Source organism: Takifugu rubripes, chromosome 17 (assembly GCF_901000725.2).
Source record: "Takifugu rubripes chromosome 17, fTakRub1.2, whole genome shotgun sequence".
Classification (NCBI taxonomy): Eukaryota; Metazoa; Chordata; class Actinopteri; order Tetraodontiformes; family Tetraodontidae; genus Takifugu; species Takifugu rubripes.
The window spans coordinates 6,422,347-6,450,300 of record NC_042301.1 but is presented as its reverse complement, the minus strand read 5'-3'; the positions used below and the strand labels follow the sequence as shown (position 1 = coordinate 6,450,300).

General features: G+C 41.6%; 1 protein-coding gene across 3 annotated transcripts; it reads right to left on the bottom strand.

The window, feature by feature from the left end:
- Nucleotide 1: 1 nt before the first annotated feature.
- On the bottom strand, nt 2–27,941 carry klhl5 (kelch-like family member 5). 3 transcript variants are annotated; one of them, XM_011612583.2, is made up of 13 exons: nt 27,866–27,941; nt 13,315–13,503; nt 9,973–10,109; nt 9,672–9,868; nt 8,503–8,715; nt 5,960–6,146; nt 5,379–5,603; nt 4,811–4,886; nt 4,254–4,340; nt 3,312–3,386; nt 2,931–3,068; nt 2,647–2,818; nt 2–1,323 (listed from the first exon to the last, which is right to left on the bottom strand). In XM_011612583.2, exons 1-13 carry the CDS (start codon nt 27,904–27,906, stop codon nt 1,267–1,269), a joined length of 1,794 nt encoding a protein of 597 aa, XP_011610885.1. In that variant the 5' UTR covers nt 27,907–27,941; the 3' UTR covers nt 2–1,266. The 3 variants fall into 3 exon arrangements, with proteins under 3 accessions (XP_011610885.1, XP_029706869.1, XP_029706870.1); XM_029851009.1 differs by lacking the exon at nt 27,866–27,941 and adding an exon at nt 16,119–17,443; XM_029851010.1 differs by lacking the exons at nt 13,315–13,503; nt 27,866–27,941 and adding an exon at nt 16,119–17,448.
- Between the last annotated feature and the right edge of the window lie 13 nt (nt 27,942–27,954).

Below are 27,954 nucleotides of genomic sequence, written 5' to 3'. Positions count from 1 at the left end.
AATGAGAGCATGAATTTAATACCTGCCACTGAGCTGGTGTGACATTTTGTTTGATGCTGGGTTCAAAGTTATTAGATTTTATGCTGCATGAGGACTTCAGTGTAAATGTATTCATGATCGGGAGCGCTGCTTTGTACAAGCACATATAGAACTCAGAGTGTAGATGCTATAATCATTTTACAAGGTATACATGATTCCCCATACAGCTCAGTGTCTGCATGCACGTGCACGTGTGAATGAGTGAGTGAGTGAGAGATTCAGAGAGAGAGAGGAAAAAGCAGCAGGGAATTGAAGCTGTCGTGAAGGGAAGTATGAAGATTCTCATTTGAGATAAAAATACACTCCTTCTAATCCCTGAACCGTCTCTCTCACACACACACATGCACACACACACACACACACACAAAAAAGATCTTTTGTCCCTGTATAAAACCCAGCTGGTTAAAAGGGACCCTTGTGCTCTACTGAAAATTAAAATTTCCCATTAACGACTTATTAATAATACTCTATGAAGCTCTGTTTTATATAATTACTTACACGATAAAAGAATTGAAAAAAATAAGGATGTTAGACAATTTGTGGGTGCAGCTTGTAAATAAGCTATGTGAATGCATATTCTGTCTTTTAGAATATACAGAATAAACATCCTGTGGATGCAACATGGTTGACAGGCTAATATATTAGATAAATGACAGTTTATTACTGTATGGCTACATGTGAAGTTGTGCTGATTATGTCAAAAGTCCTCCCTTTTTGTGTCAGGAAGCAAGTAATGGAAATAAAAAAAATGCCAACAGTGGAAAATAAGAAGGGATATATTAAAATAGCATCAATACATACAAATAAACAGATTTAAAATGATGAGGTGGTTTTGACAGTCCGTGCCTCCCTCATCTCTGTCAGCAGAAATTGAAGCTGGAAACAGATCCTGTTGGGAGTGTCAATGTGCTCCACCGTGTCAACACTAACCAAGTAACAGGCAAGGATAAGACGCTGCTGTGTGCTGCTCTGTCCTGCTCAGATGATCGCTGCAGGTCCTCCTCATTAGTCACAGACTGGAGGCAGCTCACCTCTGCAGCCGAGGCATTCAGATATGAGGACCTTATCAGAAACCATACAGACAAAAGACCTAACCCTTACTTAACCATTGCTTCACTAATGACACAATGTGATGCTGTTGGGGAGGGTGACCTTAAAGAGTTCCCTGACTTTTTTCTTTTGGTGTGATGAAGAGGAGCTTTGCAGATGCCCACCGAGCATCTGCTCTCACAGCTTGACAGCCACCACACAGGCTCCTGCCCTGCCCACACACAGAGGTGCTACCTGCAAAGTCAAAAACAAGAAAAATACATCAACTTTAGATGCTGCGACTGAGTGGCGCTGCAGGGTCACGTCAGGTCATCTTGACGATTTGACTCCGGACTAAACATCCAAATCACCTTCGTCCATTTGAACTAAGATTAACTAATACAGTGGGACCTCTACTTACGAACGTCTCCACATGCGGAATTTTCAGGTTACGAAACGTCTCAACGGGAAAATATTTCCTCTTGTTACGAAAGAAATTTCAGGATACGAAAGGCAAAAATACGCTACCGCCGCTACTCGCACCTCGCGGAGTTAAGCGAACGCAAACATGCTTGTAGCTGCTCTGCCATTGGTTATCGCCTAGCATCTTCCTGTAATCCCATTGGCTAGGAGGGACGTCAATCTGTACAAGTTTGTGTGTATCCCAGCGTCGCCTTCGTTAAACTTTTATTTGTTGTGGGTGTTCGTATGTTTGTCCATTAGTTGGCGGTGTTACCACAAGTGTTAACGTTCGTTGCTAGTAATGACGGCTAATGTAAGATTAGCCTGTAATAAAGTTCATTTTGTTCCTGGAGAAGCCTTGCACTGAATTCCTACATTTATTGTGAGGTAATCTAATTGTAACATGTATTTGTTACATGTTTTGATGCATTTTTAAGATTTATAAAATTGGTCCGAATTTTTGGGGTCTTGGAACGGATTAGGGTATTTACATGGAAAACGCGTCTCTACTTATGTAATTTTCAGGTTACGAAACAACTTCCGGAACCAAATAATTTCGTAAGTATAGGTCGCATTGTATGTTCCTGTGTCTTTGTCACGCTTGAAAAAGCCAGTTGAACAAGACACTGATACATGACAGAAATAACAAAGAGATCGAAACACTGAACTTTACGGCTGTGCTGGTGAAAACTAAAAATAAACAATGATTGACAGATCTGAGTAAACAAGAAGACATGAGAGAAAGATGAGCTATGCCAGTTTGTTTGTTTGTATAACTATGAAGACAGGATATATTTATGGGTCTTCTCGCATCCTTTTCCATCTCAGACCGTTATTCCTTCATCATTCTCTCCATCTGCATACCCACCCTCCTGGATTCCAGTGTGGTGGATATCTCAAAAATAGCCGATTTTTCAGAGCCATTTGATAACTATCAGGCCCCCACATGAGATGAGGTACAAACACAATTTCAGTATCCTTCTGATAAATGACAACAGTCCATTTTGTGACATTTACAGAATTTTAAGTCTTAGGTTTTCCCAATGGCGACAGTACATTTACATAACACTAAGAACATGGCAAGAACCCTGGAAAAGGATAAAATTACGTGCAGACCTGCGTCCACTCATTTGTTTGAGGGTCGTAAGCTTCAACGATACTGAGGTACACCTGTCCGTCATAACCGCCCACGGCAAACAGACGGTCTCCAAGGAGACAAACACCAACTGCATCCCTGCTGATGCTCATTGGGGCCACGGCTGTCCACACATCTGTCTGAGGGTCATACCTGCAGACAGACAAGACAAAGAGAATGAGCATGCCTTGCTTATTGACACCCCTCATCTGTCTTGTTTGGGTATATTTTGTGTGTTTTTATGGTTGAGGATGCATAGACTTACCTCTCCACACAGTCACTTAGCCGGGATGAAAGAGACGAGGCAGGAGCATCGTGCCCTCCGATGGCGTAAAGAAAGCCATGCCAGGTAGCCACACCCACACCTCCACGCCTTTTAGCCATCGGAGCGCAGCTGTTCCACCTGCACATTTTAAGGTGCACATCAGCTGATACAGACTATTGCACTTTGTACAACTTTGAAGGAAATGTGATAAATTGGCCATCTGTGAGCATATAAAAGTTGAGGTGGTAACGAACGAACATGATCAACACAAGCTTTTGAAATGTGGCCCGAGTTCGGCTGTTTCTTTGCTCTGTCATATATAAAACACGGTATAATACAGACAGAAATGATTATTCCTCACATAAAATCTTTTTCTCTGACCTGTTGGTGTGAGGGTCGAAACACTCCACTGAGCGTAGGCAGGACGAGCCATCGCGACCTCCTACTGCATACAACCTGAGAAGAAAAGATAAGAGGATAACACTATAGAGCATGCGCACCATTCATTCCTTTGCCCTACTAACATCAAAACTGCTATGAATATTCACACACACGCACACACACACACACACACACACACATTTCTAGCCATCAGAAGTCATTTTCAATGTAGTGACACTGAAACCGATGGAGTTTGGCTGAAAGAAAGTTGACCAAAATTACTGAGAAAACATTCAGGGCATCACAACTCAGTCCCTGTGTGTGTGTGTGTGTGTGTGTGTGTGAGTGTGAATATTCATAGCTGTTTTGATGTTAGTAGGGCAAAGGAGTGAATAGGACCAGTCAGGCAAGTAATGAGTTCCATCAGGAAGAGTCCAGAGACTCACAGACACACACGTGCGCGCGCGCGCACACAGACACACACACACACAGGTGCACACACACACTTCGTGTTTAGATGTGTTCAGGCAAATCAGTTGTTTCTGTATTAATTAGCATCTATAAAGTGTTTCCCTGTAGAAATTCTCTGAGGCAAGTGATGGAGAACTTTCTGCAGGAACCTCTGAGTTCTCCACTTCTCAACAGCTGTAATAACAGCCAAGTGTCCTTATGTGAGAGTGGCAACATTAGTGTTAAAAATTGGCACTTTGTGTTACTAGAACTTTTTTTTGAAGACTTGCAGCGAGACAACAAACATCAGCTTCATTTTCATGTATTCTCATGAAAATGATGAACATCAAAGAAAATCAATTGATGCCATATTTGTAAAAAAAATTAAGGACAAAGTGTCATAAAAAAGTGTTAACAATAACATGAAGTAAGAAAAGACCTGTTTATGATTGCAGTGCATGAGAAGGTGTGACCAAAATGGAGCAGACGTACTTGCTGTTGAGCACCGCCACCCCCACGGTGCTTCTGGGAGTTGCCATGCTTGCAACAAAGCTCCACTGACGAGCTTGAGGGTCCCACCTATGGAAAATTAAGTTAAACGCTCAGTCAAGCAAACATTGTCATTTTTTACTGAATTTGTCCGAAATGCAACGAGATTTGAAGAAAGAAAAGTTTGATCATAGCTAATGACTGGAAGAACTGAAAGTATAAGAGTATTTATACTAAATCATGTTGAGATTCTCTTTGTTGACAATACATTTTCTTTTTAAAATAGTCATTACACTGTATTTAAATAAAAACAACGCTTCTCTGTGCTGTCTCCATTACCACCAATTTAGAGAAATTTAACATTTTAGTTTATATTCAGTTTGATTAAAAATGTCAGTCTGAGTTTTTGTAGTCAAAAACTTTAGGACAAAGGTGATCAAGAGATAAATAAAAGTGCCAGAACATAATTGAATATAAATAAATCACTCACAAATGAACAAAAAACAATGTTTAATAATGGTAGGATTTCTATGCATGAAAGATGCACGTGTCCTTTTCACCTTTCCACCGTGCTAAGGTAGCTCCAGCCATCATGTCCTCCTACTGCGTACATCGGCCCCTCAAGTACAGCCACACCTGTGAAAAACAAGCCCAAACACACAGGTGATAAATGGTGGCAAATAACTAACACTAATCAGCCTGGACAGGCTCTAATCAAGCCTGGGTTTCTGTGTGTGATTGTGTGTGTAACCACACCAAGGGCATTAGGCGTGCAGGGTTAGCGGCATGTTGACACCACCATGCACGAGGGATTTATCTGCTAAAACATCTGTGGCGCCAGATGTGTTCCTACCGGTGAAAACGATCAAGCAGCAGCACATCACACCTCATCCAACTTTGCCGTTGTCATAGCACAGCACGCAGTGAGTGGAGACTCAAACACAATAAAAGAGAATCGGCTCCTGCTGAAGTTCTCTGAAGCATGAGGCTGAATGACTTACGATCAAAATGCCCTTTTGGAGGTGAAAATTACCCTTGAGCTCACTGTGTCAAAAGCAAAATTACAGTTCAAACCAAGTAATTCAATGTTTACAATCATAAACGCTACAGGTTTGTTGTCTGACTCACCTAATCCATGTCTGTGCGTGGACATGGGAGGCAACACGCTCCAGGTCTTGCTGTGTGGATTGTAACACTCCACAGTGTTAAGGGTCTTAAGTCCATCTCGGCCGCCCACCACATAGAGGCGGCCATCGAGGACAGCTACACCAAACTGAAGCCTCCGTCCACTCATCGTGGCCACCTGTGTCCACCTGTCCTGGCGCATGCAGTACTGCTCAATGCTAGTGGCACCTGGAGAGACAGTAAAAAAACTGCACTTTGCTCTAATCCTAGCTTCAAATGGAAAGCTGCTCTTTGACTGTCTGCTCCTTAATATTTATTTATTGTTTTATTGCTCTTGGATGATGTCTAGTGTGTAGAATACTGTTAAAGTATAATAATAATAATAATATGGGCAAGATATTTTCATTGTTCACTGAGCTTGTTTATTATAATATCAGCTAGAGAGGACTTTTGTCCAGTTAAGATCCAGAGAATGATCTGTGACAGTGATGAGTTGCCACTTTGAAATGTACACAAGAAAAGATAATAGACTGATTCAACCTTATACAGCAGCAAAGACACAGGAGAGAAAATGTAGTTTCTACCTTTGGTAGCGTCCATCCCCCCCACAGCAAACATCGCTCCAACCGTTGCTTTGCGGGGTCGAGTGCGTGGACTCTGCAGTGAGGGCCGGTGCTGAGGTAAGAGGTGATACTTCATGCCCTCCATCAGCAGCCGTTGGCAATCCATACTGTTCCTGAGAAGAGGGTTGCACTCCAGATCTGCCAAGAACTATAAGGAACAAAAATACATGCATGTGTGTCTGTGGACAGTTTGTGCAAGACCTCAGCAGTTTTGTACATTAGCTGCAGTAGTGTTTATGGGGGACTGAGGGTCAAGAAAAACCTCATTTAATTGATTTAGAGATTAGATCAGCTCAGATCAGCCAGCCATTAGTTAGGCATGCATGCACGCACACACAAATCATCTGGCATAATAAAGGGCTGATGTACTCAACATCTCATCACACACACACACACAAACAAAAGGAGATGAAAAAAAACATGCACTTCAATCTACAAATTTGGCCTTTAAAAACATCCCAAGAAAAACAGGTTGGAGAGGAAAGGTTTTACCAGGGGCAAGAAAGTCTGAATCACATTAGTAACATTTAGATCATTATATTATATTTATTATATATTTGAACATGTCTGTGTGTTTATATCATAAAGAAATACTCAATAAAATATTTTTCTCTGTGTTTACTTCCTTATTTTCTTTGCCCAGTATAAGAAGATGATTCTGAATCTACCCAAATAACTCAATTTGGTCACTGAACATAAAATCAATTTTCTCAGCCAGACATGGAGAGCGTAACGCAAGCATGTTAAATGGATAAGCAGCTTACACGCCAGAGTGAAAACCACGCTTCTAATGCTCACAATCACCCAGGGACAAATTAGGGTCAAACTAACTTTGGCATTTCTTTATTTAAATGTGCTTAATAAAGGACAAAGACGAGATCCACCATTTGTCCTCTACCGTTTACTTTATTTATCTATCGTCTTGTGAAGGAGTGTGGAGGGTGAGATAAGAAGTCATCCTCTGTAGGGCACCACATGTCACCCTCTTTCATCCCTCTACTTCCCAGTATGCCGACATCATCCAAGGATTTTTTAAGAGACTGTTGTATTCCCAGCTGAGATCTGACCAACCATTGATGGTAAAGCAAGAGGGTCACAGTGTCATGTTCTTGACAGTTGACACTATACGCTGCAAAATGTCCATTCATAGTCGGGTTTACTTTAACAGGATTTATATGATGCACTCAGACTGTCTGTGTTGCTGCTTTGTGATAATAAAACTGCACACAAACAAACAAACACACACACAGGACTGGATGGAGTGATGACAAAATCTGGGTAGCTGCTGCATTTGCAGCTATGGAATCAGGTTAAATCAAATTATTTCCCATCAGCACCTGTGCCTCATTATTAAACATTAGCTGCTAAATGCCAGTATGACCTTCATATATCTCTGATGGAGACAGCATAGGGAGAAAATTAGGCCGTGTACTGAATCCAATAAGTGCCAGTGGTGATGAAAATAGATGACTGATGGTTTAATTTCTGTACAATGAAACCCAGTGATGACCAGTCCTATAGTGGAAATAGAGAACTGGTGAATGATTTGGTGAATACTGGCTAGTTGTCTCTACAGGACTGGTGTTATCAGCATTTCTTAGCTCACAAGCCCTCTGGCTAGCTGTGAATTATTCTGTCAGTTTAGCAAGTAGGTGACGAGCACTACACAGAGGCAATTACTGTCTTTCAAAGTCTTTCACCTAGTCCACCTCTTTAAGTCTAACTCTGTTTAAGTTCAGTTTTGGGCCATAATTGATAAAGAAAAAGTTAAGGGGGGCCTGGCAAGGTGAGGGTTAGTTAAAAGCTGAAGTGTGATTTGAGTGGCACATAAGAGAAAAATAAAAAGTTGCAAAGTTCTCTCACTGCTCATCTCAGCTACACTTTCACTCTGCCAGAGGCAGATGCATCAAAAGAGGAGGTGGAAGGAACAATAACGCCATGACGATCTTACCTTGATTAGGTGCTAGGTGACGTTGGAAGCATGAGGAAGTCTGGGGGTGCAATGCATAGAGCAGTTTCTTGTTCCTGGTGTGTGTGTGTGTGTGTGTGTGTGTGTGTGTGTGTCTATGCTCCTATGCACCTCAACATGCACACAATATTTACCTGCAGCAGCAGTTTGCTGAAACTGTGTCTCCCAACCAATTTTTAGCTTGATTCAATTTAGGGTCCAGTGTGTAATAATTTAGGAGCCGACTATCAGAAATTCACTTTAAAAAGAAAAGAAAGACTTTTGACAGTTCAAGCCAACTTCTCAAAGTAGCTACAACATTAAAAGTCTGGACTAGAAGTACGGAACACAAATATTTGTCAGTATTGTAATGTGTAAATATTTGTGAAAGGCAAACTAAAAAGCTGCTCAGCCTATTAAGTACTAAGTCACATACAACAACAACAGTGCTCATACAATATTTAGGCACTTTCAGGGTTTTTTGGGATGAAAGTGCAGTCTAAGAAAGGATTCATTGATGAGTGATGAAAACAGGGATTTACATCTCTGAGCTCACCTGTGGCTGCAACAGTGGCAGGCGGATATGAGCCAGCAGTAACGGAAGGTGGCTCTCCCGCGCGGGGGCATCATGACTGACCCACGTTAGCAATGAGGTCACCATGGTCTCCTCTTCAGGCACATTGACATCGTCAGACAAGAGCAGCCTCTCCATCTCCTCCACTGGCAGCAGCAGGAACTCCTGGCTGCCCACCACATCCAAAAAGTGTTCCTGAGGAGGGAGGAACCATACTTTCAAAACAGTCCTGATGAATGAATACGGAATAGATGATGACAGAGTGAAGACTACAAAGAAAACTGTGGAAAAGAGGATGGGGATGAAGGTTAGTTAGAAAAGGTTAATTAGACTCGCATTCAACATTAAACAAAAACACAGCCGGAGTTCTAAAGATCACTGTTACTGTGAACCATTACAAAAAGAACTACACCAAGTTAGGGTGCACATTAACTACTGCTTGATACTATTTTCAATCATTTAGAGAAGTGCCAGGCCTTAAACATTTGATAAATATAATACTCAGTACAAAAATCCCACCAAGTTAATGCATATGAGCTAGTGAAGAAGGTTTTAAACAAGAGGAGACAAATGTGCGTCATATGAAATGTTCATCCCAAGGAACATTTAAAATAACATTTAAAAAAAGGATAATCTGCCTATTCTACTGCTTTTAGAACTCGGTTATATTAGCTGTGAGCTGCAAAGTGTGTGAATCATTGTGGCTGTGAGTGAATTGAAGACAGGGAGAGAACTCTGTCCCTATAAAAGCTCCTTTACGCCATAATTAACCTGAATTAAAGTTGAATGGTAATCCACTTAAAAAGAAACAAAGAGAGGAACGGAGCAAAGAGGAGGAACATTGACACTGACAATCTCACAGAGGGAGGCAGGGTGAAAAATGGCCCATAAAGAGTGAACAAGAATAAAGTATACAGAGGAACAACTGGGCAGTCACCATGGAAACTATGCACTTAAAAAAGAAGCTGAGGTGATAAAAGCATATAAAGCCTTTAAGACAATGAAGTGAGGGTTGATGGCTGACAGAAGGGTTAGGAAAGGGAGGGTTTTAAACTAAAACCTAAGCATTTCTCATATGCAGCACCACTGTCAGAAATCCCTTAATGCTGTTGCCTCCATGGAGGCTGCAGAGTAGGAGGAGTTCTACCCACCATGGTGTAGGCATGAGCAGCCCTCTGTAGGTCACGGCAGCCCTGAGCGTCAGCGTACGAGCGAATTCCTAAGCAATTAGAGGGGTGGAGCTGTTTCATCAGGAAAGAACAGCAGGCCTGGACCACAGAGGACAGCTGGAGCAGGCAGGACGCCGACAGCAGAGACTCAATGGTGTCCTCTCTTAACTCCAGTCGGCCTGGAATACAGAAATGATACATAAAAATGCATTTTGGTTTGGAAGCTGGCAATTACAAAATTATAGGTATATCTCTATAAGCAAAGGCCAGTATTCGTCTGTACCTGTGTATGCATACTGCACCAGGACCCACAACGCATCAGGGTCTACTCCCTCCATCTTCACCTCATCCTGCTTGGCTTCTCGAACATCGCTGGTGAACATGGCAGCAAAGTAGTCGGACACGGACGAGAGGACGAGTCTGTGAGGACAGAGATTTTGTCAGGCGTCAGCACTTTGACCTGGCAGCCATGATGAGCCAGCCTGACGGGTAAAAGATGCAACCTGGCAGGTGCGACATAACGTTGTCATCCTGTGAAAGTGTCTCCCAGTTGAAGGATGTGAAGGTCACCTTGAAGACATCAGCATCTAGTCATGTGCTGTGCATACATGGTTGGGAATGAAATAAGGCTAGGAAGTGAAGCACTAAATTAAGGATGCATTTCTTTAGGATCATCTTTCTGTCATTTTACTCCTGAAGTGAATTAAGTTAAATGAAAACTGATGCCTTCATAGTTTTGACATTACAACATTTCACCATATTCCCATCTCATGTATCTCATTCATTACTTAATATTCATTTTGTTTGTTGTTTTGTTCTGCTCGATCAATAAACATTAAAAGCGCCCACTTCATCGGCCAAAATGCTCCATAATGGGTCCTGACAGCAGAGGGAGCGAGAGAAGCCTGACATGTAAGACACTGTAATCACAACAAATTGACCTAGAACTGTCTGAGAGCAGGAAATAAATATGAATTATGAGTTTGGTAGACTGGAATAAACAAAAACAGGCAGACGTTAGACACAGATGAAAGCCACTAATTTATATTTTATTAATATTTAAATGATGATTCTTTTTTTCTTCCCCAAAAGACATGTATCCTCTCTCCAAGGAGGCTTTCTTAGATAGAAAAGGAAACGGAAGTCTGAACTGAGCTGGAGGCCTCTACAGATGTTTGTGCTGAGTCAGCATATTGTTGATTTGGTGCTTGAGGCTCTCAGATGTCTCAGATCATCCCTAAAGACAATCAATCAATCTTTATTTATATAGCGTCTGTTATAATCAAAAATGTCTTTAGGCCCTTTACAGAATCCCAGGGCCTGACCCCCAGCAAGGAAAAACTCCCCTTTAACAGGAAGAAACCTTGAGCAGGACCAGGCTCATGTAGGGGGACCCTCCAGCTGATGGCCGGCTGGGTAGAGAGAGAGGAGGAGGAGGGGGGGGGGGGGTACAGACAGAGGATAGAATAGGCAGAGGAAATACATTAATTATTATAAACTGCTGATATAGGAGTTGATTGGGTCAGTGGGGATCGGAGGTCAGTAGGTTAGCATACAGCTATGAAGGCAGCAATACCTGTAATACCTGTAGATGGATACAGAGAGATGAAGAGGACAGGGAGAAGCAGAGAAACTATACAAGAAACAACATTATCACTGATCTACTCAGAGAAGGGAAGAGGAGAGGAGAGGAGAGGAGAGGAGAGGAGAGGAGAGGAGAGGAGAGGAGAGGAGAGGAGAGGAGGGGAGAGGAGATCATGTTTCTGGACCATAGAGGAAGCTTTGTAGAAAGAGCCTTTTTTCTCACAGTTAAGCTACTTATCTTTGTATTACAATACTGAGCTGTTATACATCTAAACCTGTCCGTAGGTAAACACAAAGGGAGAAAGCAAACAGGTGCAGCAAAAAATGCAGTTTAGTGTTACACAGCCATGGAAATGGTGCAGAGACTAATGAAAATGGCAGCAGGGTGAAAAAATCAGGAAACAGACAAGTTGGATTCAGGAAAGAAGAAGCTGAACCCTGTGTTTGTGTTTCAGAGTGGATATGCCAGAGCGAGAAATGTAAAAAGACCAACAGCAGGATGACTGACCTCTGTCTACAGATGCTTTCCGATGGAATGTCTGCATTAAGCTCTACATTAATCACACATTAAATCCTCTCAATCCTATTATCTTGAATCTTTTAATATCTGTTCATTAATTAGCACACAAACTTAGCACAATACTATATGAACCTTACTGTTACTGTGCCTGCTAAATCTCCACAACATAGTGTGTTAGCATGCATGATTACCATTCCAATAATAACATTTCACATGGTTATTAACATAACTGTGCACAACTGGTCCATGCAAAAAGCCAACAAGCACATTTTGCCCTTATGTGTCCCAGACACATGATTATTTATCAAGACAACATTGCAGAACTGTTTCAATTCTAAGACAGGATTAATAAATTAGAATTTGCAGTGGCATCTACATGTGGGAGTATAAAAATAGATTTGCAAGGTAATGTATTTCTGCATGGAGCCCCACAGGAAACTAAAGCGCTCTAGTTTTTGAGTAGAGCTCTTCCCTTAAAACTGTGTTGCTTGAAAAGGAATCCACAAAAAAGCCAGGTGCAACTGAACAGTGCAAAAGGCTCATTCAACATATGCAGCTTCTTCTTTTGGTTTCTGATGTATATTCTTTCGCTACATGTCGATTCCTACAACCGCAAACAAAAGGATCACTTTTAAACCAAGACATATTCTACCCCAATACTGTTTTTTGGCATAAGCATTCAATAACAAACAACTTCAGATGGCAGCAGCCTCTTTTACACACACCATTGTCATTCTCCTACAGTTCAACACGGCCTTTCGTCTGACACCAGCTGTTCCTGGAGGACTGAATGCAACAAGACAGGAGTGAGAGAGAGAATAAAAAGAGAGGGAAAATAAAAAGGTCTGTCTGCTCATAGGGACGCTCTTTTGTCTTATCCTCTTGCAGATGGACCCTGCTGCCACAGTTGTGGTCACATGCCCAGAAAACAACAGCAATTTTGGAAACGAGGAGCGGTTAAAACAAGGATGACAGGCACGTGCAAGTGTGAAAGATTATTCAGAGGCTCACATGACTGTGTGGCACTGAGGGGTTGCAAATATAAAAGGCTTTGGAAGGTTTTTTTCATTGTGTCATTCACTGTTTATGTGTGTGTACATTAATGTGTTTTGCAGTGCTTGTTTGCCTACTTCTGTAAATATCTGTTAAAGTAAGTACAATAAGTGTAATGTTTAATTTAGAGCTGTAACTACTGAATATTTTCATCACAGACAAAAAACAGACTTTGTTGATCAGCTCACAGTAACAGTAACAATGCATCAGAGCTCCTAGAGACAAAAGATCTGTAGGTTTTTCATGAAGAACCAAAAACGGGACATCCAGACATACAAACTGTGTTTGTTTGGGGGAGGTTAATTCTACAATTATCTTAACACCATCAAGTGGATTGAACCAAATGGCATATTATTGTCACCGAAATAAAAAGTGAATGACCAAATCAAAAAGATTTCACCCATCTCAGATGCTGGCTGGTTAGAATGACAACACCTGTGAATGGCTTTCAGTGTCCCTCTGCCCCACCTGTGTGCAGGTATCCGTCTCTCTCCAGCCACCAGGATGACATCGCACAGCTGTCGGGACCTCAGGTAGCCCTCCATCTTGCGGAAGGTGACATCGGCGTGGGACAGGGCTGTGAACATACACTCCTCTGGACATGCACATGGCTCCAATGACACGCATGAGGACAGCGTGGCGCTGCTGTTCGATGTCCTTGCAAAGATTCACAGCAACAAACATGGACAGACAGACAGAGAGGGAGACCTTGAACACATGTGTGGATGCTGGTTTTCCTTTGTTACAAGCAGACAGATGTTATGCAGAGCTTTAGGATCAGTGCCATGTTTCCATGTAGCATCAAGCCCCTCAAAGATGTCTCCAAAGCTGCCAGTTAAATTATTTTGTTACAAGGAGCAAATAAATAAATATATGTAGCAGAGCCGGTACAACACAAGGTGACTCAGTATCAGGTACCTCACAGCCACACAAATAACCAGAAATGGCACAAAACTTTGAGTCAAATTAGTTTAAACTTCCACAAATGCTTTACTCCTTGTTTATGTTCCCAGTCTGAGGATGTGGAGTGAATGGTAATTCATCAGTACCAATGTATAGCTACAGCACCAAAATTGGAGTTTATTTAAAGAAAGTAAAAGAAAGAAAGATATTTATTTCTATGTTCACTTTAAAAGATGTGACCTTTAACTAACTTTGAAGTTAAAAGGTAATTTTGAGGAAAGTGGAACTATATATTTATGTGTTACAAAGCAATTTTCAATTATATGCGCTCAGTCTTTAGAGGCCATGGAAAAAACAGTGTTTTCCCACATTTGGTTCACTGCTGATGAAGTATTTCATGTGCTGTGATTCATCATTTTCCATCCCCACTTTCAGTGTATATCTCATCTTAATCCATCACTGAATTCATTCCACCTCACCCCTTCTTCTAAACATCCATCTCTGCCTCAGCTTCCTCCCTTCCCTCCCCTAATTGAACTCCACCAACGCTATTGGATAGCTTTCCAGTCAACCGGCGTGGGTTTGCATGAACATTGCAGTCTGTGTGTTTGTGTATATGCTTGCGCATGAATAGTAAGGCTAAATACTGCCAGAGGAGATCGCTTTGAAGCGCGGTAATGTTGCCTTCCAGTCCCCTTAATTGTGCCTGGCAGCCACTCAACATGGACACAGAGACAAAAAGGGAGAAGGAAAGAGTATGGCTCGGGCAAATCAACATCATGCAACAAGAGTCTTCATAACCATGCACCAGGCAAGGACACTCACAGCTACTTTTTCTCTCCCTTTCTCTTTCTCTCTATCTCTACTACATACACCCACATAAAATCTCTTGTGATTAACTATATAGCCCTATTAGCCAGTAGGAAAACACCTAATGCAAATCAAATGCTTATAAGATACAGCAATCATGCAGGGACTGTGTCTGCATTGTTATATGAAAACACCCACTGTAAGACATGTAAATACACATTCCAAACCATTCCAAAGAAAATAAGAGGTCAAATGAATGGACAGGGTGTGTTGAGAGTAATATGGTACGGAGGCAGAGACATCAGGGAGGGTTACTAGGAATAGATGCAAAGATGAAGGGAGGATGGTGGGATTGAAAGAAAAAAGGATATCGGGGTGGAAAAATGGGTAAAGTTTACACAGGACTACAGCCAGTCTGGGATTTAGAGTGCATCTCATGGGCCATCTGAGATTCTGCTAAGGTTGTTGGAGTATCATATTGTACCCAGGAGCTCTCCACAGCATGGGAGCAGCATATACATATCTATTTATTTATATATCTACACAATGTGAAGACACACACACACACACACACACACACACAGTGTGCAGAAACCAGTGAATGTGTTGACATGGCAACCAAGGCATGTTCATGGCATAGCTGCATACACAGTCACCACATACACTGCAGTTGTATCCTGGCTGCCGTCAATACTGAAGACATGATATCAAACCCTTGCATAACCACAGCTATTTTTAAAAAGCCATATGGCTTTCCTGACCTTCACCTTTCACATGCATTTGTAAACGAGTAAGATGCACAAGTGCAAGTTAAAGTTACAAATATTGACCTTAAAAATCAGGCATGCCTTTACTCCCACTGAAGTGTATTTGTGCACTTTGCAAATCCATGAATCACTTTCTGATTGTTTTCTGATGTGTGTCATGGGAACATGGAGTACGTTAGGAGGCTTTAAGGGGCCTCATGATGTATAGAAAACTGACAGGAACGGAGATTATTTTCATCACATCTTTGGTGTCATGATATAAACACTAGGATTTTGTACAGATGCTCTCAAAGAGGCGTGAGCTGTAATAAATTGCTTTGTTATCTAGTCTCCATGGTGACCAATAATTAAATGCCTCTCCATTCATGCAACACATTCCATCAGGCATTTACAAATAATCAGAAAGCACTGTGAGAGATTATGAGTTTAAACTGAACCAGCACAGCTGGCCACAAAATAATTCCAGGTATATAGCAACACACTAAGCACAGCCCATTTTACAACTAAATTATTACACGAGTACTAATGCAATAAAGCCCTTATTTGTTATGCTTGGTTCTCGAAGGTTGTGAGGAGAAGTGACGGATCACTGGTTAATTCATGGTTGGAGATTCTTTGTGATTGTGATGCTGACACATTTCAACCTCTTGTCAAATAGACAATTTTATTTTTAATTAGGATTTGTCCATGTAATGTGACAGTAGAAACCAGAACACTACATCTTTTAACACAATATTTTTTATTAAAGTATTCTTTTTGAAGTTCATGACATTAAAAACTCATCCTTCTTACCTGCACGAGCTGGAGTCCGTTTCCGGGTGGATCTCCTCGATGCCCGACGGTGCCGCCACTGCTGCCTCCTCGTCAAACCCGACCTGTGCACCACGCTCGGGAACCGGTTGCGGCGCAGGAACCTCACCGGAGGGCTCCATACTTGTTCCCGGCCGCGAGCGACGAAGAGGCGGCGGGGAAACCCAGGACAGCGCCGCGGTGGAGCTTCTGCACTCAGGCTGACTGAAGGACCGGGGGCAGGAGTTCCCCGTCGCTCCGACCGCTGCTCCTCCCGAACTGATACGATTTCCCGTAGTATCAGCAAACTTTCTGCTGCCGCCGTTCCCGTGACACAGATTCGACCCGGCGCTGCCGCTGACCACCAGACCGCCGTGGCCGCCCGCGCTGGTGCGCACGCTGTCTGAATTTGTTCCGCTACAGCCGCTAACTGAGGGTCCGTCCCCGGAGCTGCCGCTCGTTCTCCTCCCAGCGAAGTAGTCTCCAAGCGGCGGAGAGTGAGGCGGAGGCACAGCGGGGTGACCGAACCACCGCCATCGGATTCTGAGGATTTGTTTCACATCGAACTCCTTCCGCGAGGACGAGCCCGAGCCGCTACTAGACATTCCAGCTCGAGACACGATGAAATGGCGGGGAGAGCCGTACACGATACGCCGAACCGTGCGCGACTCTCCTGACAACCGCACGCACGTTAACCGCGACTGGAGGTTGTGTTAGGAATGTGCAGGAGTTTAAAGAGAGGGAGGGAGAGAGAGAGAGACAGAGAGAGAGAGAGACGTGTCACGCACGAACGAAATATATCTGAGGGCAAATTCGGTCGTTTCTTTATATTATTTCCCCCACCAACAAGATTATGTGACAGCCGGCGTCTGTCTGTATGTCTGTTAGCAAAAGACCCCAAAACGTTTAATTGAATTTTCAGAATTGTTGGTAATGGGCCAAGAAAAGTGATTGGTTGTGGAGGTCAGCATTGATTGGTAGGATCTTTGGAGAACCGTGGAGCCTTCCAGGTCTACATACTTGATCATTGGGTGGCAGCTTCTGACTGTTCTGGCTTCTCAAAGACAGTAAAGACTGCTGCTAGACGTGAACTACACTTGCTTTTCCAATGGGAAAAATACCCCATATATGATCCACAGGATCAATACCCCTTATGTGACCCGTAGGATGGCAAACCTATATGTGATCCGTAGGATCAATAAGCCATGTGTAATACATAGGATTGATAAACAATATGTGATCCATGGGATAGATAAGCCATATTTGATCCTTACAATCAATAAGCCATATGTCAACCATAGGATCGATAAACCATATGTGATCCGTGAGATCAATAAGCCATATGTGATTTGTAGGATCAATACCCTATATATAACCTATGGGATCAATAAGCCATATGTAATAAAACACAGGAAGAATACATCGTATTTTTTTGCGATCCAGTAATCTGTACAAGGCAAACAGAGGTGAGACTCAAACCACAAAAACTTGTGTATGTAATCTCCACAAATCTGTGGACACGTGGATGTATAGGCGGGCCTGTAATGAAGGGGAATAAACACTTCACGGCACTTGCTAAATCAAGTGGTGGAAGAGTGATTCTGTCACTTCCGCTCCATTTCTGATTAACTTATTATCTTCCTTCTGAAATCTGTCACACATTCCTCTCAGCTCATTTCCTATTGTCACCTCAAGCCCTGTTCATCCGATTTATTTAGGGATCAACTTCAGGTTTTCATTTCTTGTTTTGGAAGCCCTACTTGCTGTTATGTCCATCTGAGCAGGATGTTTCAAGATCCAGGTTTAAGAAGCAAGGTGACCAAGAGTTGGCTGCTCTAAATCCACCATTATACTCTTAAACTTCCAGTTACTCATGACTCTGCATTGTACCAGAGTTTGGTTGAGATTAATTACAATGTCACAGTGAAGAATTTTAATTTTCTTATTTTACAATTTTACTAAACACAACTGCCAATGTGTATGTGCAAATTTGCACGGTGCAGTAAGGAAGACCAAAATGTGGTCACTGAAAGGTCAAATCTGGACTTGTTGGTAGGACTAGTGTTTTATCTGGTCACTAATGATTTTTTAGCTCTCAATGGATTCATCCATGCAGGAAGTGATGGGAGCTTGTAAATGTAGCCAGTAGAATTATAAAATACTTATAAAGCTTTTTTAAATGATCAAACAGGAGCCGTCAGTGACCAGAGAGTGGAGGGACAGAATCTATCTGGGCCTCGACATCTCTTCCTCATTCACATTGACGGGCAGTTTTCCTTCTTTTTTTAAAAAAATCTTCAGATTTTTGAAGAATTTGGAGAGGCCAGGTTTCTTTTTATTCTTTATAAGTGGCTTGCGCTGTCCTTCAGATCATTTGTTTCTTCCTGCTGCTGTTCAAACCTAATCTCCATATGGAGTTTTTCTTTTGTCCTTTCTCTGACCTGCTATATCAGATAATCACGTCTAATGACTGATCTCTAAATTTTGTCAGCCAGATCATGATTTTTGTCCTCCAACTGCTGGATTTCTGTAACAATCTGTTTTTTGGGGTTTTTTTTTGCCAACCTCAGCGATATGTTGATCCAGCACTCGGTCTTGGTATCTTTCAAGTCTCTGAGCCAATTCCTGCTTGCGTTTCTGCAGGTGATGGACTTTTGCCTCAGCTTCATAAAGGCTGGAGTTGAGTGTCTTCACTTCTTTTCCCAGCTTTTCGCATTTTTCCATTTTCTTCAGCAGTTCTTCCTGAAACTGCTCAACCTTGGACATTTTGTTTTTCACAGCCAGTTCCTGGTGGTTGGTGTCTAACTGGTCATCTCTTGTCTTTGGCTGGTCCTCTTCAAAGTTCTCAGCTGTTGTCTTATAACTGTTCCCCTTGACGAGGGCTAGCATCTCTGTATCGCTCCCTCACAGCTTTCTCCTCCTGAGGCCTCTGAAAGAGGCTGTGAGCCATCATGAACACCGATGGTTCTTTTACATCTATTCTTCTTGGTGACCTTCTTAACTGTCATAGGTCTCTTTTTTGTGTCTCTGTCCTGTCCTCTGGTAGAGGTGTTTGGACACATTGGAGGAGAGTGTATATGTTTTTTCTTTATCTTAAGACCCCATGCAGTCCCACTCAAGAACAGGTTCTCTTACCTTTTCTCCAGGTCGGTAGCGCTCTTTTGAAGCCTTATTCTCAAAGTCTTTTAGACTCCTGGAATCCCAGATGCTTCAAACTTACATCATGTTATCTTGATAACGTTCTTTTCAGATTTCTGTTGGTGTATTTTTACAGGATTGGTACATCATCTGAAAATGCACCTGAAGTATTAGAATAATCTTATTTTATTCTTTAGTGTCCTTTCATGTTTCACTTTTATCTTCCATTAATCAAAGCATTTTTATAACTGGAATTTTTTGGCAAGTATTTATTATTTAACATCTACAAATGAATTACTGTTTCTTTTCCTTGCCTTGACTGAAATCATGGTATCCATCACATGCATGTGGCGTTGCCAGGCACATAAGTATGACACATGGGTGGTTCAGGAGACCCTTGTGGGTCACGAGCCTTGAACACTTTACTTTCTTTACTTTATTTTTAAAAAATAGTACAAGAGAGCAGAAATCTCTCATTACCTACCCTTTGACTCCCGTGCCTCCATCTTAGTCATCTTTGTAATATGCAACACAATTTACCCACAGAATAAAGGAAAGCAAGTAAAACTATAGCAAATGTTTTACACAGCATGAAATACATTCCCAAACCATAAGTAAAACATCGTCAAAACACCCACAAGTTCTTCCGACCTGGCCCACAACACAAGGGTTCTATAAAACATTCGATGTGTAAGAACACGGAAATTAGCATAGCTAGCTAAATACTGCAAAAGAGGTCAAATTGAAAGGATTCCAGAGCAGCGTGGCATCCTTCACCGGGCCAGCACAAAAAAATAAAATCAAAGCCGCATCTCTATACCATAACTGTTAGAGGAGGTGAATGCCCCAATAACATCCAGAACTCCCTGGATGAAGAAAACCCTTGCAAGAACTTTACATCTGTGGCTCTATCCTTGACTTTATAACCTTTGCTTTCCTCTCCTCACCCACCTCTTCACTTCCCTCTCTTTTCTCCATCTGCAGTGCACCAGACAGGAATGATCAGAGGAAGAAAGTCCAGTTGGAGTCATTTCATCTGAGTGCTGTCTGCACTCAAGACACAGGCAGCACTCCTGCCAGCCGGAGGTTTACCGGTACTCATCTTCTGCACTCACCCAAGATTGACAGAGCAAATGAAGCAGAACACTGGGTCTGTGCTCCAGATAGTCACACCGCAGGACAGGAGCCACGCTTTAGGAGTCCGCACAAACAAAAATCAATGAGTCGACTGGCCGAGGTCAGTCTGTAATTTACACAGAGAGGGATGTGATCTCATAAACTGGTTCCACACGCTACAAAACCATGTTTGCCATAAATAAAAGAATGAAAGGAGCAGATAAATATGATGGATGGGACTTTATCACCTGCATTTGCTAGAAACACACAGCTTTTCTGTCTCTAACAGATCAATACTGCAATATCAATACAAGCCAATCTGCAAAGAGGCACCAACAGAAGAACTAAGGCAAAAAAGGAAGAAAATAGCAGCATATCATGAATGCAAAAGGATTTTTTTTAAAACTGTGGTGTTATATCATTCTATTAATAACATACGATGTTTGTGGTGTGCACTGAGCCATAAAACTCACCATCTTCATTTCTAAGAAAATTGTCAAACAGAAACATGTTTTTGAGGGTATTACACTTCCCATCCTCCAAAACCCAAAAAAATACACTATTTTCACCATAGATTAATTTCTTTATATACTGTAATGTGGACTTTTCTGTTCATTGAACAGTTGCAGCTATTCTGCCTTCACTAAAGTGTTTGGATTAACTGTTCAATAACACTACAGTAGATAGTCTCCTGGGTTGTATCCCTGTTCTATACACATCTGTGTAGTTTATACTACTTATGCCTTCAATGCTGTCCTGCTTGAACAAGCAAGCTGTCCTGCTTGAACAAAGAGAGATAACAGAATGAGACACATTTTGGGGGTTCATAATCTTGCTCAAGGGTGTCCTAGCACCTCCCCAGTGACCAACACACTTTCCGATTTTTGGTCTGCAGCTGGGCCTTGAGCCCAGAACCCTCTGCTTCTCAGGTCATTCCCCCACAGACTGAGCCATCACCGCCCCCTGATTTAAATTTAAGACGTTTTTGGGACTCCTGTGGTTTTCCAGGCACTGCTTTAAAAATTATAATTTGCCAGAGAATAATCTTTCTCCTCTTTCCCTTGGGAAGATCAGGATGGGAGCTGGACAGAGTTAGGACTGATGGAATATTCAGCGCACGTCTCCTCCACTTGGATCTAATCATCCGTCAGTTGGCAGGAGTCTGGTTGAAACACTTTTTATCGGTCCACATTTTTATGCCTGCCTGTAATCGGAAATTTAAAAAAATCCCCAAATTTAACAATCTATATTATATATACCTTAGTATGTACATTAAGGACTTAATTACACTCAAACATGCAGAACACAAATAAAGAACCATTGAAAGCTATCACAGCCATCTGGGAGGATGTGTCATAAAAGATTTTATAAGGTAAGAAAGTCAAGGATCTGGTCTGATCCATCTGTGATAATCAATCCAAGCTCCACTGGTCACCTATCAAAAACACTCTCTCTTTTTTCCCTCCCATTTTTTCTACCTTACATTGTGAAACATTCTTTCCTATCCTCAGCTCCACATTCAAAGTCCTTCCCCACATCAATCTGCTACTCCCCATCCAAACCCATTAAACCGTGGGTGTGTTCTGAACTGATGGATCTGTGGCTGTGATTCTCTGATACACACACACACACACACACACACACACCCACACACATACACACACACACACACACACACACAAACATACACAAGCACACACACAAACAAAAACATGCACAAGCACACACAGACAACTAGCTAGCCTCTTGCTTCATTGCTTTTGGCTTTATCCCTCCTTGAGATTCTTGGGGGTCTGTATGTGTTCTTGTACTTGCCACATGCTGAATACAGAAATGCTCATCCTAACAGCAAAATGAGGAAGTTTTTAGTTAGTGAGGACATTCTGGCCGGTCCTCACAACTTGAAACCAACTTGAAACCTGGTTCAATTCTGTAATTTTCTTATTAGGGATGCTTCACAGTAACAAAACACATTATCTGATAATCATCTCCATTGACATTTTCCTTGGGGGGGGGGGGGGGGGTTGTGTCAGGTCAGAGTGGACTCATGTAGAATTGTGTGTGGAGAAAACAGATGGTTGTGATCTCCATGCTGTTCTCAGTGATCACACAGATCCAAGCTGTGTGTGTCAGTGCATCTTGATCTATGTGCTGTCATGAAAAGGACTGTATTCACCCCAGATCCATCAGAGAGAAATAATGAGAGAGATGACAGAAGCCCTGAATCAGGAAGGTTTTGGATATTGTTACTCCTCCTCACGCACACCTTGAATTGTTTATCAGAGCTGTCTGTTGTCAGACAGAATACATGCTGGAACGTTCATGAGAGGATTTAAATGCACATCATGCCGCAGGAGCAGTTCCTCAGCTGTGATGATTAATGGAGCATAGCCACTACATTAGCACTTCCTTTTCTGTCATATTCCCATTTTGATCACTTTTTAGTTATACTGTCCATTTAATAAAGTCTGTCTCCTCCCTCCCGCCACTTGACTCCTCTTATGCTGCTCCCTCTCATGGGTTTCATCCACTACCGTAAATACAGGAATTGCCTGATTGATAAAATATAAAGATTTTAAATGAAAATTTCAATCGAAATGAATTAAAAGCAAAACAAACTGAACAAAAAGGAAAAAGAAAAGAGAAAGGAAAACAGCAGCAACATGGGAGGAAACAATCAAACAGCTTATAATTGCATCAATAGATACAGTATGTGCACCTCATTTTGCTTCTTCTGTATTCAGACAAACTTTTACTTCCATGTTTTATTAAACACACACTGACTGGAAAATACCACCCTGTGTTAGTATGAATGTGTGTGTGTGTGTGTGTGTGTGTGTGTGTGTGTGTGTGTGTGTGTGTGTGTGTGTGTGTGTGTGTGTGTGTGTGTGTGTGTGTGTGTTTCTTTCTGCAATAGTTTGAACTTCATACTAAATCTTTGGTATCATGATTGTCCTCAACTGGTAAAAAAAATGGCTGATGCATAGCATTCATGCACTACAGGAGATAATACACACCATGAATTATTGATGGAAATCAAAACAACTTTTCTTTTTGCAGCATCCCACATCCTCACTTCTCTTTCTCTCTGCCCTCAATTTAACAGCTCTCTACAATGGCAAATGGCCATTGGGTTCCCCTGTAGGCTTAATGGTGTGTGTGTGTGTGTGTGTGTGTGGTTGTGTGAATGATGGATTCAAGGTTGGTGCAGTTGGCTGCCTGTTGTGTATCTCATCAGTTCTGTTTTTCTGTCCTATTTCCTCATTTTTCCACCTCGGTCTGTTTTTTCCATTTGGCTTTCCTCCCCTACTGCTTCTCTCCCTCTCTTCCTAAGTGAGCTGATCGTTGAGGGAGGAGAGTGGGGAGAGAGAGAGGAAAGAGCATTTACAGCCAAATGCAGAGCGAGCCTAAATAATTTACTGTGACCTGCAGCCACAAACCAATTATTCACATAGAGAGAGAGAGAGAGAGAGAGACAGAGAGAGACTGACTGTCCCTTGATGCGGTGGTGAATTATTTGAGGTTTAACACTAAATTTAAAATCCCTAAAAATAACATGAACAATGGTATAACTAAGGAAAGCAGAATATTTAAGTAAAAAATGGAAATTATGAATTTTAAACAGCAGAAATTAATGGTACTCTATTCAAAAATGGATTGTGATGGGATCAGACCTCAAAACCTTGAAAATATTATGTTGTCAACAATAACATGATTGCTTTGTGTTACCCCGTTCTAAGAAGTCATTTCATTCTGATGCAGACAGTTAAAGGAAGTCAAGAATTCTGATTACAAATTCATTCAGGATGACGAGCAATTGGACCAGACTCCTTTTTGACATCACGTAAATTCTGCCCCAGATTTGTTCTGATTGGATGATGACCTCCATAGTCCAGGGACACCTCGGTCCTGTCCTGTTTTTACTCTGGAGTATATGTGGAGATGAATGCTTGGCCAGTCTGCTTTGTTTTCACATGCATTCCTGTTCCTTCACACAGCGAGTGACAACACTAGAGGAGATGCTCATTTTGTTCTGAATGCATATGCAGGGCTAAGAAACATGTAATTCTTTTACACTTTACAAACTGGAAGGGGAGATGGAGAACGGCATTCTTTATATCTTATATACTGTAGCGCCTATTGTTCATTTGATTGAATCTATAAGCCTTTTTTTCCTCTCGGGACAGTTGAATGAGCTGTGACCATACAGTGACTGCAACTAATGACACACTTCAGTATGTTCCTGTTCAAAATACACATTTAGGGCATTAATACAAAGACTCTTAGGCAACTGCTGAAAGGCCATTTGGACCTGTATTTATAGGAAGAACCTCACATTTGATGGAAACCAGCCACATTGATTTTTTCTTGTCTAAAAAAAAAAGAAGCTTTTACTGACATCTTCTGAGCAGGAAAGGTTACAGCAGAGATAAAGCAAGGTGACAGAAGGTGAAATGGGCCCGGAAGTATAGAAGTGATGACCATGTCGACCATGAGCAGCCTGCAAAATCAAATCACTTCAGACCACTTTAACGGGCTTTGAAGTGTTTCCACTCCCAAAACACACGCATGCACATGTGTGCACACACACTTTTATCATTGGGAGGACTTTGGTAAACACAATGCATCCCCCAGCTCTTTACCAAAAATCAACCCTCAAGCAGATCTTTAAAGTTGTGAGGACCAGCAAAAATGTCCTCAGTTTGCTAGTAGAATTAATATTTTGGCACTCAATATGTAGCAACTACATGAACACACACATACACACACTTTGATGATGTTATCGGAAGCAGCGTCGCATTGATCTGATGAAGACAGTAGCTAACATGAGTTTGATTCCCCACCTCTTGGCAAGCAGAAGGAGGATTTAATGTTGCGTATCAGCAGTGTGGAGCAGTGGAAATAGACAGAAGAGTCGGAGCTCTGAAACGGCCGAGATCCTCCATCATGTTTAAAGATGGGCTCATTAATGATAATGTCTTTGTGAAACACCGTAGTTCCTCCATGAGACGTCGTAAAGCTTGGTGCCGCCTTCATCTCTGGAGACAGATGACTCTTTAGTGCTGACACAGTGTTAAATCACCGTTTTCTCTCCCTCCTCCCCCCGATGCCCTGTTTGTAACGGAAAAACATGCAATCTTTCCCCTTTTTCCTCTTTACTTTTTCTTAACTGCTCATATTTTTTAAATTTAAGATCATTAACCTGCATATTTTGATTTCCCACAAGGACAAAAACTGGTTTTGCATCTTTGCCTCATTTCACTTGACTTATAATAATCAAATTTTAACTACCGTAATTTCCGGACTATAAGCCGCTACTTTTTTTCTACACTTTAAACACTGCGGCTTATTCTACGGTGCGGCTTATTTATGTTTTTTTTCGTGGCGCACTATCACAACTATTGTGAATCAGTCATTTTTACTAACCCTCATCAACATGGAAAATACTAGAAGAAAAGCATATGATGCGGCTTTTAAGTTAAAAGCGATCACTCTGGCGATTGAAGAAGGAAATCGAGCTGGTGCACGTAATCTTGGCATACATTACGTAATTATGTCTCTCATTATCAGGATGGTGACTTTATATATACTGTATTTTAATAGTTCTTATTTTGCCACACGCTCCATATTTTAAGTCTGTGCACAGGAGGTGAGACTTAACCTGAGAACAGATGGTACCATCTTTTCATAAATTCATAAATCTGGAGAGTTGAGGAGTAAAAGCACAACAGTTCTATTCTTGTCTTAATGTATACATATTACTAGCTACCAGAGAAACACGCAGCACATCTCAGGATACACTTGATCTTCTCCACATTTGTCACTCTTTTATCTCTAGAAATTCTATTATCTGTGACAAACAGGTCAGTTTAAAGTATTTCTGATAAAAACACCGTGAAATCAATAAAGATCGTAAGACAAGCAAAGAGTCCATTTTAAATCTTGTTGTCTCATTACTGTGATAATCAAGAATCATTGACATATTTAGAGTCCCATTAATAAATCATTTTTAAACACACACTCACATCCTTATTCTAAGGACTTTAATAGACACAATATACTCCCCTAACCTGGACCTGAACCCAAAACCAGTTCTAGCAACCTTAAAGTCTTAACACTCAACAGGCAATACAGTAGACGTTTTGAGGACCAAAAGTTAGTATCCAGATGTTAATGAAAAACTGAAGAGAAGGATTTACATGTTTCATAAAATATTTTTTGAACTAAAGATTTACTCAGCAAAAGCTCTGTACCAGGTGATCGAGGACGTGGACCTGAACTCATCAGGTGAGAGGAGGCCACAATCAGACAGGTGAGCACCAGCAGGGTCATTAGTGAGCAGGAAACAAGGAGAGGAAACAGACACACAGACAGAGGGACAGCCACCTCTGCAGGGAGTTTCCACAACATGTTGCACACACTCTTAGTCAATGATTAAATACTTGCATCACTCAAGAAAACACACATTAAATATTGCTGCTGAATGCTGCAACTAGCTCTGGGATAAAGTGGTAGATGATGAAGGGAATGGAATTGTCAAAAGGTATTTGTGTTTTCAAAAACGTTGCTGTGTAGTGCTGAGATTTGGATAGAAGTGTGGGGAAACCACCTCTAAATATGAGTAAGATAGACTTTATGAGACAAAGAATCTTCCAGCTGCTCAAAACCAACACAGATTAATTCCCAATGATGAAAACTCCATGTTGGCCTTCTGTCACTAATGTTGATTTAGTCTCTCTGAGAACATCAGTTTGTAAAAGCTTTAAGAACAGATCTGGAGATCAAGTTTAAACAAGCCGGCAAGGACACGATGAGAAGGATCAAAAGTTCATGTAACGCCTGGAAGACAATCCACCAAAGCCTCTCTTCAGTTTCAGCTCTCACACCTAACTCCATAATCTCATCATGTCTGTAAAATCTGCCTTATTGCATTTAAATTAGCAGATTACAGAGAGAAGAGGATGATGGTGATCTGGAAAGGACATACGTGTACACTCTAAATATTTAGCTTCAGTCACCACGACAGCCGCAAGATCACTGATTTAAGGAGTAAAGGACGCTCTCTCTCTCTCTTTCTCTCTATTTATTTGTGTGTGTGTGTGTGTGTGTTTTAATATTAGAGTATAGTTTCCTTCTTTTTCTCAGATTAAACAATCAAAGATCATGTCAAACTGGACACATGTCTTTAAAACGTCCTCTGTCTCTCATGAGAACTCATTCTGAGGACCTCTGGTGTTCGAGGCTCTACTGACTTGAACTAGTTACTAATGGTGACCATGACAGTCATGGTAATGGGTCATAACAAGTGTGTAGAAGATAAGCAGCGAGAGCAAATGTGAATGATCTGTGAGAGGTTTCTCTTTTTATCCTCACAACAGTGAAGCCATATTCTCCATAGTCTGTGTCCATCATTTAACTGTTTATGTCCATCATGTCTTTTCCCCTTAGAGGCATATTCAGCATCTGTCTCATATCACACAAATGCTTCTACTTACATTCTGCTCACGGACCTTCTGTCGTTTCTGCCACCCTCCATTCCTCACTTGTTATTGGTAACAGGAAGTGTGATAGGAAGTGAACATGC

Bases quoted from the DNA above. Each gene is read 5' to 3' on its own strand.
- klhl5 (XM_029851009.1), bottom strand. From the start codon at position 16,720: ATGTCTAGTAGCGGCTCGGGCTCGTCCTCGCGGAAGGAGTTCGATGTG. The intron at 9,869-9,972 runs GTACAGACGAAT...TCTGTATTCCAG, and splicing joins GGTGCAGTATGCATACACAG to GCCGACTGGAGTTAAGAGAG. The intron at 2,819-2,930 runs GTAAGTCTATGC...GTCTGTCTGCAG, and splicing joins CTAAGTGACTGTGTGGAGAG to GTATGACCCTCAGACAGATG.